Source organism: Toxotes jaculatrix, chromosome 11 (genome assembly GCF_017976425.1).
Source record: "Toxotes jaculatrix isolate fToxJac2 chromosome 11, fToxJac2.pri, whole genome shotgun sequence".
Lineage (NCBI taxonomy): Eukaryota > Metazoa > Chordata > Actinopteri > Toxotidae > Toxotes > Toxotes jaculatrix.
Genome location: NC_054404.1, coordinates 17,470,147 through 17,484,729, shown reverse-complemented (window position 1 = coordinate 17,484,729; position 14,583 = coordinate 17,470,147). Strand labels below are relative to the sequence as shown.

Sequence of the window (14,583 nt, the reverse complement as noted above, 5' to 3'; positions counted from 1 at the left end):
TGGAGAACGTAACATGGGTGCCTAGGACAGTGTGTGCTGCAGTTATATTTCTACAGTGCCCGGTGTACTCTTACGACCTGTTCGGAAATGGAAAAGACACGGCTCCGTGTCAGCGGGCCAGTCTGTAAAACATATCGAACAGACCCAAGTGTTCTAATGCTAGCGGTTGTAGTTTTTCAGCATTTTTTCTGTCTATATTGTGACAACCACCCAGTAGGATTACTTCGTACACTTTACCATCGATATTTTTCTCCCAGATCAGCCAATAGTGTGCTGTTAAGGCGTTTCCCTTTACGATGTTATCCAATGGGCGAGCAAAGCTTTGGGAGGGGCGGGCTTAATGTGACCGTCAATCATTCTCAGGAGGCGGGGAAAGGATCACAGAAAGAGCTAGGCTAGAGGAGCTACTCAACAAGACAAACAGCAGCACTCTGCGAAAACGACTTTTACCCATCCGCATCCAACATCAACCGGGAGCCAGCGGACGACGTTAAAACCTGTCAGATTTCTCACATAAATGTTCCTATGGATTACTAATACACTTTCGTCGAAAAGCAGAAGTGTTTCTCAACTTGACAGCATAGGTAAGCTTGCTTTTGTTCGGCAAAGCCATCGCTATTTTGAACATTTTTACTAGCTTGCTTCCCTGCTGCTACCAAGCCAACCTTGACGTTAGCTAACTTGTTAACTAAAGCTCTGATGTGTTCAGGGGGATTTAAGGAAATGAATGAATTAGGCGACTGGGCAGCAAAAAGCTGATGGTCGAGAGAAAACTTGGTCAGCTCGATAACAAAGTTATGCTGTAGCCAGCCAAATTAAGCTGATGAGCACAGTGAAAGGTTATGCTACTCCGGGATTGAATAGTTGCAAGCCTGCTGGACGAGCACCGGGGGTGTTGTGTTGTTGAGCGGAGGAATCCTCGGAGAGGTTGTCGTCGAGCAGCGCCTGTCATGGTGTTCCCTAATAGGCTTCAAAAGTGATATTCCACAAAACCACTGGCGACCTGCATAAGCTTGACATCGCTGCGGGATGTGATTTGTCGACCAGAGACTAAACGGTGTAGTTTCACAGGTAAATTGCGTTGTCAGGCTTTTCTTTTGTGCCACCAGTGTCGTTAGCGTCTCACGATTGACTTGTCCGGTGTAGGCTGAAGCAGATGGGCTACCTTGTGTCAAGGAACTCACCCGTTTGATCAGTTGTGGCATTATAACCAGATGCGAGGTAGACTATTTTTCCCCTGTGCTTAAGAGGACTTATGTTATTCTCAGTGTTGTGCGTGCGTGACCAGTATTTTTGCACATTTCCGTAGGCAGGCAACATCATCGCTGAAAAAAAAAAAAAACTGACTGGGCAGGAATCATTACTGAGGAGGTTTAAATGGGCTCGATGTTTTAGTTAACCGCGGAACCAGGTTTTGGGACCGGGGGAGGAGGAGGAGGAGGAGGAAAGACGGCCGAGGCTTGGGCTGTTTGTGTGCGTTATTGTTGGTGGTGGTCAGTCACTCACTTGCAGCGGCTGGTCTAGCAAATTGTCTGGGGCGGATGACATTGTATCCTCCGCGATCATTCGCCGCGACCATGAGCCACAAATGAGGGCTGCGACCTTGGCTTCTCTTATAACAATTAAAAAAATGTTGTAGATATAAACGCGATGTCGCCGCGTTGCAAGTCTTCCTCTTAGCTTGACCTTGTTGCGAACCGTTCCGTCGACTTGTTTCTTTGTCAGGAGCAACCTCACTCAACGTTACTCAGTGAACAGTCAGCGAAACGCCAGACCAGTCGATGAAGAGAACATTTTGTGAAGAAAAGAAAGTGACTTTCAGCGGGGCTGCACGGCCGATACTCGCTCCCGTTCAACTTAACGCTGTTAGCACGGCACGGCTTTAATATGCCATTTCTCTAAAGGTCTGGTTTGGTAGCTGTGTTGTCTGCCCATAAGCAGTGTTATTATCGCTCTATTTTTTGCTGTCGAGTGTACTCTCCGCAGAGAGCAGCGCACTGAGACAAGGGGGGAGAGAAGCGAAAACGAAAACGAACGGTCTCGGAGCAGTTTTCTCTTGTAACAAAAAAAAAAAAAAAAAAAGAAAGAGGAAAAAAAAACGAAACAAGAGATTCGTTTCCGATAGAGAAATGGCTCAGACTGGGGCAGGTGAATTGCGACCACCGTTCCCGCAATTTCCACTGTTTGTGCGCTGAAGTGTTCTCCTGTTTTAGCCGACTGTCAGCTACAGAAATGGCGTCATCCTCTGCTGTGGTGTTGGTATAGTCAGTGCAGTGCAGACAGCAGGCACACCACGCTGCCCTGCTCAAAGAGCCCAGCGACGTGCGGCTTTCTTTTCGTTTATTTTTTATTTTTTCTTTCTTTACACTAACCATCACTCCATCCTAAACTGCTACATTATCCGTGCATTTTGTGTGTAGCCCCAGAGAGGACGTCGTCTCTCGGGGCCAGCGACTAGTTACTTAGTGTTCGCTCGCCCTTCGTAGCCACAAGCCAAGTCTGACTGCTCACTGACTGACTGACTACAGTGCACTGGGCATTACATAAACGGCTTTAAAGGCGCTGCGAATGAGAGTGATCAGCCTGCCACGGTTTACTTTGCAACATAGATATCGTCGGGAATGTGGCTCGAAAGCTCTGGCACACATAGTTAGGGTTATTTATATATAACTTTTTTTTTTTCCTCAAATCAATTACAGCTTCGGTGCAACGGTAATCCCCGAGAGGAGATTTCATGTGCGGAGGATGTGTTTTCTTTTTCTTTTTTTACCCCAAGCAATGTAAAGTGTGCATCTACCGCCCAGCTTTTTTTTTCACGGCACCCAGCAGTGTAGCAGAAGAAGTGATGTCATCATAACATAACCGTGTCTTGTTGTGGCAGACTGAAGTTGGCACTGTATCTGTGATGCCTAACAGCTTCTCCGACCTCTTGTTTTCAGCCCCAGATTCGTTACACTGGTCACCTAGAGGACTCATTGAGAGATGAAGGTATGTTCATTAATTTTTCTTGAGAATGCTTTTAAGTGCTTCCACGGGGAAACTCAATCACCTAGGTCTACTACTTCTGCATTTTCATTTAACTCCTGTGTAAACATGCTTTAACCGGCCAAATCAAACATAAAGTGTTGAATGTAATATCAGTACTTTATATGCATGGATTCATCCTCTTGTTCTCATGAATACAGCTTGTGTGAACTTGTACTAAATGTCAATTTTGGCCTTGTTCAAACACAAGGAGATGAAGGTCTTGGACATAGGCCAGATTAATACATTCATTTGATAAGCATGATATTGAGTTTCCAGTGGCTTCAGCTGTATTTGCAAACACAATTTGGGAACTGTAATTTCAATGTTATGCTTTTTGTGCTGTGTTATTGAATTATATGCTGAGAGAGGGCCTGTACAAGCTGTGCTATATGTGAAGTTCATTTGATCTCATCTTATGAATCTTAACACATGCTAAAAGTATGGTGCATAATGATATATGAATAATAGAATAAATGAACTGTAAAATTCACAAAATATTCAAAGGTTCTGTGATTGTTTCCTTCAACCCTATTCAATTTGGAAAAAAAAGTCACATCTGTCACTGTCTGGGGAAAAGGCTGTGATGTAAGGTATTTAATCTTTGCTTATAGTTTCAGTGGATCGCAGTTGCGACTGTTATGCCTGCAGGCTGTTGTGTTTTAATTTGTCATTTGCTGCCATGTAAGAGATATGTAGAGTTATAACTTTGCAAAGATGTTTCACTTTAAAATTAAGTGGTATGACACACAGAAACCTGGACAGGAGTGTGTATTTTTAGTCACATTTTTATTTGGCACCCATCACATATAGTTTAACAGGATCGTGGGAAAGAGAATAAAGTGAGGAGAAGATGTGAGCACTTTGATACGCTTTGTGATGGGAGAGTTGGTGTTGGGCAAATTAAAAGCTGCTCTGGTAATGATTTGTAGTGTGTCACTTTGCCTCTAATGGTGTTATGCTTATTGTGGTTAATCAAACTATACCACCACCCACTAATAGACATGTTAGCATTCTACCAAAGTATCCAATTAAATGGTGCAAAAGCAAATTTCAGCACATCATGTAATGTGAATACAGCTTTATAAATTTGGTCAATACTGAGTAAGATGACATATCTGATACAAAACTTTTTCCTCTGCGTCAGAGCCATTTTTGCTGTCTGTGTTCATACTTGTCCTATCCCTTGTACTAGTAATGCTGACTTGAACTGCAGGATGATTTGCGGTTATATAATGACCTGTTTGTTTCACAGGAAGGCAGTGGAATTCTGATTGCCATGACTAGAAATACATTTCAATTAACAGAGCACTCAGGCAGAGAAGATGTAGACACGGGGGTTAGCAGACACCTCCTAACTCACACTTTAGGCTAGCTTTGCTGCTTAATTTCCTGCAAGTGTCTACTTGAGTAAAGCTTAATATGTGAAAATTCATTAAACAGTTGCCGTTAGTGCCCAAGAACATTTCGCAGTTATTATTCTCTCCAGCTGGATAGAAGTAACCTTACATTAGATGATTATTATGCTTACATTTGTTTATCCACATAACCGCTGACAGGAGTGAAGCATTCACCCTGACATTTGTGGTTTAATGTTGTAGCATTTGTTGTTTTCATCCGGCTCTGAGTCGTCTGGCTCTATTGATGCTTGAGGAGTGCTCACTCTTTTTACTGCTCTGTATAGGAGCATCTGCTCAATGTCCAAACTGTAAATTGTTCTCTAACTAGGACAGCATTTCATTATGTTCACTTAGCATTTCATGTCTCTTTGGCTTTAGGTCCACAACCTTTCTTCATCTACTGCACACAGTGTTAACACTGTGTGCTGAATAAAACTCTTTAAACATTAGACATCATGAAAGTGGGCTAATGTGTTGGATAAATATTTGAATTCTTTAGCCTGATCCATCTAATAACTTAATCTGAAAATATCATGTAAATGCCTATGCTGGAATAAAGAGTCCAGAAGTAATCTGATCCACTCAGCTATCACACTTTGTCCATGACCGTGGTTTCTGAGACAAGATTTAATAAAACCGTCTCAAGCCTTAAGACTAGCAGTCTAAGCTCATACTAAATATTCTGCCATTGCAGATTCAAGCACAGTCCTGTGATGTCCATGACATTCACCCACTCCATCCATTCATTAGTAACACAATGGGGCAGTCTACATGCATGAAATTGTGTGACAACACAGTCGTACCCTCAGTAAATGACCAAAACATGACCTTGCACAACAACAACCAGAATGTTAGCTTACTATAAATGTGACTATATAGTATTGAAGACAAAATAAAGGGGAAGTCCCCATATTTTACTGATGAAGTGCTACCCAGCCTGTCTGGCATGAGACCTACGATTTAAACCATAAAGTGTAAGTTACAAACTGCAGCTGTGAGGTTTGCAAGCATTTAGGAAGCATGGCAGGTCTACTGAGTGGTGCTGTGGGGTTGCTTTCAAAATATAGCAGCCTCTGCTGTTTCAATTTTGACCATTCTGTCTATAATATGTGTTTGATGAATTCCCCTGGCTTTATGGAAGTGCAATAATACATAATACATTGCTGGAGTTCTCCTTAACCAGCTGTCTATCCAAAGTTGCCCCAAACTTCACCCATAGAACTGTGAAATTTCTTTAAAACTGTAAACATCTTTGTTGTTGTTATTATCATCCAAAATCCAAACGCACAATTTTAGTACAATTTTTCAAAGTTCTGTTCTGAGAGGCTGCTGATACTGCAGGAGGAGTGGGGTTGTTTGACTGCCCTAAATTTTGGGGAATAATTGCAAAAACAAAAGGTGTTAAGACTGTTAATTTTTTTCCTAGTTTAAAGCTGCCATGGCATTGCCAAGGCAACTCCTGCTGAAGCACCAGTCACTGGAATTGTGGTGACTCTGTTTTGGACAAAGAGGTGATTCACAGCAGGATTATTGTACATGTGAGCTAGGCTGGGAGGGAGCTTAATTCTTTCCTGCATGCCTCTTGCATGTTCCTTTGTTCGGCCTACAAGCCTATTCATTATAGCACAATATAAAGGGTCAAAAACTATTGTTTATAATATTTCAGTAATGCTTCCTAGTGCGTTTTTAAAGGTGCACTTTTGTGTGCTTATACAGGCATCAATACACTGTAATTCTCACAATGAAAAAATGATTTATACATTGGAAATCTAGTACACTTAATTGATTTTTTTGAGGGGTATTTATCTGTTATGTCATCTAGTTTCCACCACCCTAACCTGGTACAACCCCTGAATATAAACCATTTTATGCTCATAACACAGTCTTGCGTTGTTGTGTAACTTCAAACATACCAACATGCAGTAGCGACGCATCCATCCTAACAACAGCGTGTGTGTCATTTTAGCTTTAAGAGGTGCACGGACTGGATTGCCAGACTGGGGCATGGCAACAGTAAAACAATAAATTCAGATTTTCTTTAATATTAAGAACGCAGAGAGAGTGAGGTGAAATGTTGGTGTGAAAATAAGACAAACTGCGGCTGATCTGAACAGCAAGGTGTAGATAGTAGTGAGCTTTGCCTATAATTTCATTGTTGGCTGTCTGCTTTTACATCATCTCTGCATCAGCTCTGAGTTATGCTAATTATTAGTTATTAGCAGTAGGGGCAGAAGTAGTCAGATGCTTTAAAATAGCAATGCTACAGTAAAAAAAATGCTGTTACAAGTAAAAGTCTTGTATTCAGAATATGTAAGCGCTACCAGAAAAATGTTCTTAAAGTAAAAGTACTCATTATGCATAGTCAACCCTGTCAGTGTAATATTTTCATGCTTTATTGATTTGTCATTACTGACATTAAAATATAAGCAGCATTTTACATACATGCTATAGCTGGTTTAGGTAAATTCTAACTATTTACTATGCTGTAGCTTAATCGATAATAATGCTTCATATTATATAAAATGATCATGAATTTTGTATGTAAGATCTTAAAGTTCACACACTCATAGTCCACCCACATGGGGGTTTTCACTAGTGATGCTATATGAAACCTTTTCTCGTGTCAGTGTGGGTGTGTACTAAATGTGCTTGACTGACATCTCCCCGACCCTTCTTATTATTATTGTTGTTCCTGTCAGGGTGAGACAGCTTACCACATCATGGATTTTATTAGCACACAGAGTTTGATGAAATCATCTAACTCCCTGCATAGCTACGCCCAACGTACACCTTGACATGTCTGACGAAGATAATGAGGAAATAACAATCTGAGCAATCACATGCAGTGACAACAGTCTGTGATGGTGAACAACGTGCAGCTAGAATCAATGACTCCTCCAAAGACTCATCATGACAACGTTGTTAATAGTGGATGACCATGCAAATTGGTAGGATAGAGTTCAGCAAGGGTGAGCTTGTGACTTGTGAATCTGCTGCGGGCTGGTTGCACCGGAAACACATTATTGAATGTGACAGTCACATTGGTTGTAATGGTAGCAAGTGTGAGGCAGAAGAAATATTTTGCAGAGACTGGTGCAAGTGTATCTTAATACATTAGCAATGGGTGTCTGCATGTTTCCATGGGACAGCCACCCAGAAACAACCTGTGGTTTGTTGAGTAAATGACCCGGGACTCCTTCAGTCCCTCCCTGATGACAGACACAAAATGAGGCCATACACCACAGTGAATTACAGTCCACGGTGTACATGTCGCACGCCGCAGCTGTGCCATCAGTATTTTTTTTTTTTCTGCAGCTTTAACCTTTTGATAGCTGCCAGGGAATGTCTTTTTACTGAGCTGTGGAATAAAAATGCTATAGTCACTCCGCCTGTCGAAGAAATGCACTATAAGCAACGGCTTATTTTCAACCAGCGCTCTGTGGAGTTAGCTGTTAAATTTTTCATGACCTGAGAGTCTTTATTGAACAGAAACGGATCTCATTCTGCTGTTGCCAGTGTCACTCCAGTATATTTTGTTTTGGTACAGCTGGAATGATTTCAAACCTCTGACTGAATGTAGCGGCATTGTGTGCTTTGTTTTTCTGACTCGAAATGTTTAAATACTGAGTAGGCTTCGGATCACTAGTAATCAATGAGGTGCTGGTACTGTTTAAATTGTCTGTGTGATTCAACAGCCAAAACAGAAGTACTTTATGGCCAACAATCCTGGTGCGCCATCAGCTCCGGCATTTGTTTTAGTTGGTTCCTTTGTGGAGAGAAAAGAAAGCTTTTATAGCGTGAATAAATTTAAGTGCTATCTAATGTGATAGCTGTGCATGTCAGACTGATATCCAAGTAGATCATCCCTTTAATTACCATGTGTACCTTTTTTTTTAATTCTCTCAGATGCGATGTATTTAATTCAAGCCTAAGCGACAGTTTTTCGAACAGTTTAGGTTTGTTTCTTTCCGTGCCAGCCCCAGGTGCGTTTTGTCACCCCATGCCAAGTCACATTTGTATGTGTTTAATCAAGCACGTGTGCCTGGAGAGTATTTTCCACATCACTGGCACTAGGTGAATAGCCAGAGAGCTGGTCTTGATTGTACTTCTGCTGTTACCATTTGGTTGACTTCTGCGTGCAGTAGCTGAAGTGGTGCTTGAGGCTTCTGATGTATACCGCTCTGCTCTTTTTGTATGACAGAATCTTAGGTGAGAGCAGCTCTTGTTAGGTGCGTAGCGTTGTTGTGAGCTGGCGAGGGGAAGTTAGACTTCCCAAAAGTGCAGGAATTCTGCAGAATTGAGCTTAGTCATCTCGATCGGTTAATTTTTGTGAACAGGGGAAACATTGTCTGTCATTCAGCGCCAGCAGAAGCAATGAAAATAAAAAAGAAGAAGCCAGTGTTTTTTTTTTCCCCCGGCAGCTGTAGGCTAAATGGGAATCCAATCCAAGGAATGGAATTTTCTTTCATAGTTTCAGCTGAATGCAGGGAGGCGTGGCATTATCAGCAGAAACAACAAACCGTCCTCTATTTATGTTGGCATGTGAGCATGACAAATGTAAATCTGGCCTCAGTAGTGCGTTATCACCCCTGGCTTGTTAAGTTGGCGAGGTTTGGCAGCTGTCAAGATAACCCAAGCTGCCCTCTCTGACTCACTAACATGACTTTTCCTTTAAGTAGAAGAAATGAATAGGCTTAGAGCAGGGGAAGCAAAGGGAGACAAGTATTAGTATGAAAGGGGAGATGGAGCAGTGGTGTACACAGTGGCAGTCCAGCTTTGTTTTGCAGCCATGACTGACAAGAGAGTTGGTCAGCCAGTGGAAATGGCTGCTGCGTCATGTAAACCTGGTGTTGGCGAGGGCAGCTGGTGCTGAGGCCAGACTGCACTAAAGACTAATGAGGTGTTTATCTGAGAGGTAGGGAGGCTGAAAGTGCGCTGGACTCTGCCCCTGAATCCCATCTGTCAGAATCCCGGAGACACTGGAGATGAGGCGCCCTGTCCTGGTCTGACTGTGACAAGCTCACAGCCTTTTTAACACCCAGGATGTAAATTGTCAACCTGTTAACAAACGCGTCTGTGCTTTTTTTTTTTTTTTTTTTTTTTTGTATTTGCAGCCAGTTTGGTTTTCGATCGATTAGTGTTTGATTTAGAACAATTTTACTCTGCAGGGACATTTTGATAAAAGGAACATCACATTTGCATCTTAGATATACAGCGAACAGTGGTTCCTATAAGTTTACTTTAACCTAATCAGCATCCTAATTGTTCTTTGTTTTCAAGCAACCATACAAATTTTAATACACAGCACTGTATCTGCTTCTACTTTTTGATAGTCAGAGGATCCCAGTGCCATGCCAGCCAAACTCTGGTTGTCCTGCATCATAATTTGGCAGACAATTATTAATTGTCAATTAATGTAGTAGTGGTTGTTGTCTGCCTATCCAGATAATCTTGACCTCTGTTGTATGTCTCATAACTAAGTATTATGAGATCTTCTTGGTTTTGTGGTTTGAGTGTGTGGCCCAGAATTGCAACATGCTTTATTTGTCTGTCAGATAGGATTAATGAGGGATATGAAACCCTTATGTTCATTTGGAAAATTGGACATTGTATTTTTAATAATATTGCTATATCAACTATTACTGATTTATAAAGAAGGGCAACATTTTGCCTGTACATGTGCTGTGAATTGAATGTCCTTAATGCTTCATCTTTAAGTTCAAATACAGTATTCAGTCACTGTTAAGAGGCGTGTTGCACCTGCAAAATGTTGCTGAACTAGACGGAAAAAAGGTTTTTGTTCCCCTCCCCCAAAGCTACTGTGTTCACTTCTTCTGATGCACTCCATCAAAGTGGAACACCTCTTTAAAACTCACATTGTTTTTTTTGTTTGTTTTTTTTTCATGCCACTCAAGGGTTTGCTCACGTGCAATAAAACATAAAGAACATATTCAGGAGTTTACACAAAGTCAGCAGGTCTATCCTCTTGGCTGCAATAAATAAAGGATCTGACTTCGATAAGGATTTATGAAGTTGATAAAACCAGCTATAGGAGCGGATTGCTTTGGGCAAACAAAAAATGTTGACCCACAGACATGTCAAAGGATTCATGTGCACGGGTGTAAACTTTTTAGACCTTAAAGTGGTTTGGTCATGGCACAAGTATGTGCCACAGAGGCCTACAGCAGCTGGTGTCAGTGATTAGTTCCTCCTCACTGGTTTGAACGCTGCTGTAGTTTTTAGTTGGGATGGCGACCTGTAGACTCTTTGCCCTCCTCGTGGGAACAATGAACAGCTGTTGTGAACACAGACACAGCCCCTAAGATTTATGTCTGTGAATAAAAAAAAAACATTTTACTGTTGACACATCTTCCTGAATCTTATGAGTTACAAACATCTGAAAGTTAGAGCCATCATTCTGTGGAGAATTTTGTAGATAAGCTGATGCAAAATTGTTATGGAGCTTGTTCACCACACTGGGCATTAGTACACTTCATTCATTCATTCACTCATTCATTCAGAAAGTGACAGAAAATGTGTTTTCTTGTTCAGTGCATTTCTAAAAAAATATTACACATTTTTAGTTTAGCACAGAGGAGAACCTGATATTTTCCTCAAGTAACACTTTAGTTTAAACCTGCTGTCAGAAGTGTTGGCCGAGTGCACATATGACTTATTGCAACTGGTCTTGATGTGTCCTAACAGCAGGAAGTGTGGCCCACTTATTCTGGAAAAATGTCTAAATATGCCACTGATAGGTTTGGCTTTTCCTCAAGCCTTAGAGAAAAAAACCCTCAGTAAATTCATCTCCACTCTACATGAACCACACACACTGTGATTGCCCTCATCCACACACTGAAAGTCTGTTTTCTCTGTGTACCCTACCATCCGCAAATCTGTTCTTGAGTTGGGAGGGGGGGGGTTGATAAACATCAATGATGACACAAGATGGTGCTATGTGTTTCGGATAGCTTCTTCTTTGTAGTCATCAAAGCAGTAGTGAAGTGGCCTTTTTGTTTGCTCCCTCAGAGGCTTGTTTTCCAATACCCAGAGCAGATGGTATGTGTTTTCCATGGATGAATCACTGAGCCGGGTGGGTTTTGCGTAGCTGGCCTAGACTGTGCGAAGCTTGTATGTGTGTCCACCTGCCTTAACTGTGAGAATACAACTTGTGTCAGTAAGCTGTAGATATATATAAAAAAGGTTTTGAACTCACTGGTTTGTGTTTTGTTTTGTTTTTTTTTACTTACTCAGACTCTGGAGGAGCCCCCCTACTTGACAGTAGGGACGGATGTGAGTGCCAAGTACCGAGGGGCTTTCTGTGAGGCTAAGATTAAGACTGCCAAGAGGCTAGTCAAGGCCAAGGTAAGTCACATTTCAAAGTGCTCATGATCCAAAATTAAAAATGTATTGTCTGTCTGTGTTATGTGTGAAGTGGAGTGCAGCAGGGCTAGGGGCTCTTGTCTTTCTCTTATCACACAGCTCGGCTTTATTCTACATCCAGAGTGGTTAGATAAGAGATGGCCACATTTAAAAGACACTGTCCAAAACATTCCTCTAGAGAAAGGGATGTTGGGATGATTAGAGGGTGTTCATATTAGACTTATTCTGAGAATTTGCTTTTTAATTATTTTCTTGTCTCTGATATTGCCAGCTGCTCACATGCTGGAGCACTACCACCTGGTTTGGATTGTTAGTACTGCTCATACAGTTGAAACACTGATCGGGGGGGGTGGGGGGGGCAGCTGTGACAGATGCAGGGTCTGGCCTAGCCCACCAGGTACCCATCGCGTCCTCAGGCGTCCTTCCCGCCCACCACTTCCACGTTTGTTTCCCCATTGGTTTTATGCCTTGCTGATGAAGGCATTGCATGATGCACGTAGTACAGTATCTCATTTCCCAGTGGGGCTGGAGCATCTGGATAATACAATAGAGACAGATCGCTTGTCTCTCGTTCTGCTAGAGTGTGTGGGAGGAACAAAGATCGGATGCGGGCTTTTTCACTGTGTCAGTGCACTATAGTTCCCCCTGTAGAGACAAAAGAGCAGCGATGTTCTGCCATTCTGGCACACCAGCTGAAATCATCAAATGATGTGGCTTTTTGTCTCACGGACAAACAACATGACAAAGTAAACCATGTGATGTTCTTAGTTGAAGCATTATGGGCTAAAACGAAGCTAATAGGACAGTCTCAGCTCATAAATTAATTACCATACTAATTGGCTGAGTGTGGGGTTTATTTTGAGTCGCTGTAATGTGAATGTGAGCTCTGTTACACAAACGTTGAAACATGGCAATTATTCAGTGGTTGTTGTGAATCTGAATATTCCACTGTAATGAATTCCTCTTTAGCTCTTTGGTTCATTAATCTCTGTCTGCTTGTTTAACAAAGTCGGTGGTTGCAGCATATGGCAGCTGGTGTCTTTTTACTGATTTTAAGACTCAGTGAAAGGATCTGTGTGACATTGTTATTTATGATGATGATCTATACTAAAAAGTCAATTAGCGCCATGTCAGTATCGCTTTACTGTGAAAGGTTCGGCACACATCCGATCAGTCAGGGCTACTCCCGCGGCACAGTAACAAGCCATGTGTCAAAAAGTGAGTGCTGCATGACAGGCTCGACGTGCTGCGTGCTCGTGGAGTAGTTTTACTTTATAGCTTTCCCTGCAGACTGCAAATAAAATAATGTCTAAAATGAAAAAAAAGTAAAATAGATTTATTTTCAAAAGCAGACCTCTCTCTGCTTAAAGCTAAGCTGAAAGCATTCGTTAAGCAGATCCAGTGTAAATGTTCATTGGATGTGCCTCTGCTGCTTAACCAGGTGACTTCACATTAGTTGCTGTCTTTTCCGAAAGGCAGAAAACAGCTGCACCTTTATCCACAGGTTTTCCATCTGTGGTGTCGAATCCAAAATGCTTCCACATGTAAATACATACATTATAATCCGTCGAGCTCAACTTGCGGTTTTCCTCCATCACGCATAATGTGAAATTTTGAATTTAGTCAGATCATTACAAATCAAATATTCCTCTTTATAAATATTCCTATTTCTTAGTTTGAAATGTTAACTAAAAAGTGATAGCCTTACTCCTGTTTGCTTTAAAGCAAATGAATTTTAAGAGTTTTGAATTTTAAACGAGACAGAGTGTCTTATGTGTATTATGTGAAGAGACAGGAGCGGAAAAGAGAGACGGGGTCTGGAGGAAAATAAGTCAAACAACTGGAGTTGCTGTTTATTTTCATCTGAGCTGTCACAAATACAGTCGGCACTTGCTGTTAGCCAGGGATCATGTCCTTTTGCTGTTTATGGCCAAAGGACACAGAGTAAACCGCTACTGTCAAATTTGCTTGAATAAATCAAGATCAAAGTTCACTTTGCATTCCTGTATAAAATAAGCACAAACATAACTGTTTTGCATTTTCAAGTTGTAAAAACACTCACTAACCATTTTAAATTTAGTACAGTGAAAACATCCTGCAATTCAGTGATATTTTTAGGCTTTTAGTAAGAAGGAATCTTGCAATATAATGGGACTGTGAGCTCCTGATGGTAAATCACTTCACATCACATAAATCTCCCAGACTAAAGCTCTGTTTTATCAGAAATATGTTTTCATAATCTTATTCCAATATTTGTTGTTAAGTCTAAGCTGTGATTCGGTTTGTGTGTGCAGTTGCAGACCTCTGCAAGAACAGAGCTCACAGTTAGGAGGTTGTCAGAGGTTATTGACGCTCTCTAACTGGGTCTTTGGACAGCTGGAGTCACCCTCCTCCTGTCTGTGGAGAGCAGAGCCTCCTGCTCGTCCATGTGAGGAAAAGGATTCCTTTTATTCCACCGGGCAGGAATGTCATTATCTCCATAACTGATGAAATACAGCCTCAGGATGCTTCTTATTCCTCCCTATTCCCCTCTTATTTTATGACCTGACAATTCAGCAACATCTTACAGTATGTATTCCTTTCATTCACTGTCTTGATCCTGCCTTCACGGCGAGACTTTGATACCTGTTTCTGCTGCTGTTACATTTGAATCCGACTCCAGAGAGCATTGTCTGACTTCGTTACCTGCAGGCTTGTTTTCTGAGATGGGTTGCCTCACATCTTCTTCTACCCCCTTGAATGGCGGCTGATTCTAAACTAAATCACAGTCAATAAA

The 14,583-nt window shown here is 41.6% G+C and overlaps 1 protein-coding gene across 3 annotated transcripts in view; it reads left to right on the top strand.

Moving 5' to 3' along the window:
• Positions 1 to 412: 412 nt before the first annotated feature.
• arid4b (AT-rich interaction domain 4B) overlaps positions 413 to 14,583 on the top strand; it is a 37,655-nt gene continuing 23,484 nt past the window's right edge. For all 3 annotated transcript variants that reach the window (XM_041049182.1, XM_041049181.1, XM_041049183.1), the window contains exons 1-3: positions 413 to 584; positions 2,940 to 2,988; positions 11,679 to 11,789. In XM_041049182.1, coding sequence (XP_040905116.1) covers positions 2,983 to 2,988; positions 11,679 to 11,789 — 117 coding nt within the window. In that variant the 5' untranslated portion in view covers positions 413 to 584; positions 2,940 to 2,982. The remainder of the gene's footprint in view (positions 585 to 2,939; positions 2,989 to 11,678; positions 11,790 to 14,583) is intronic.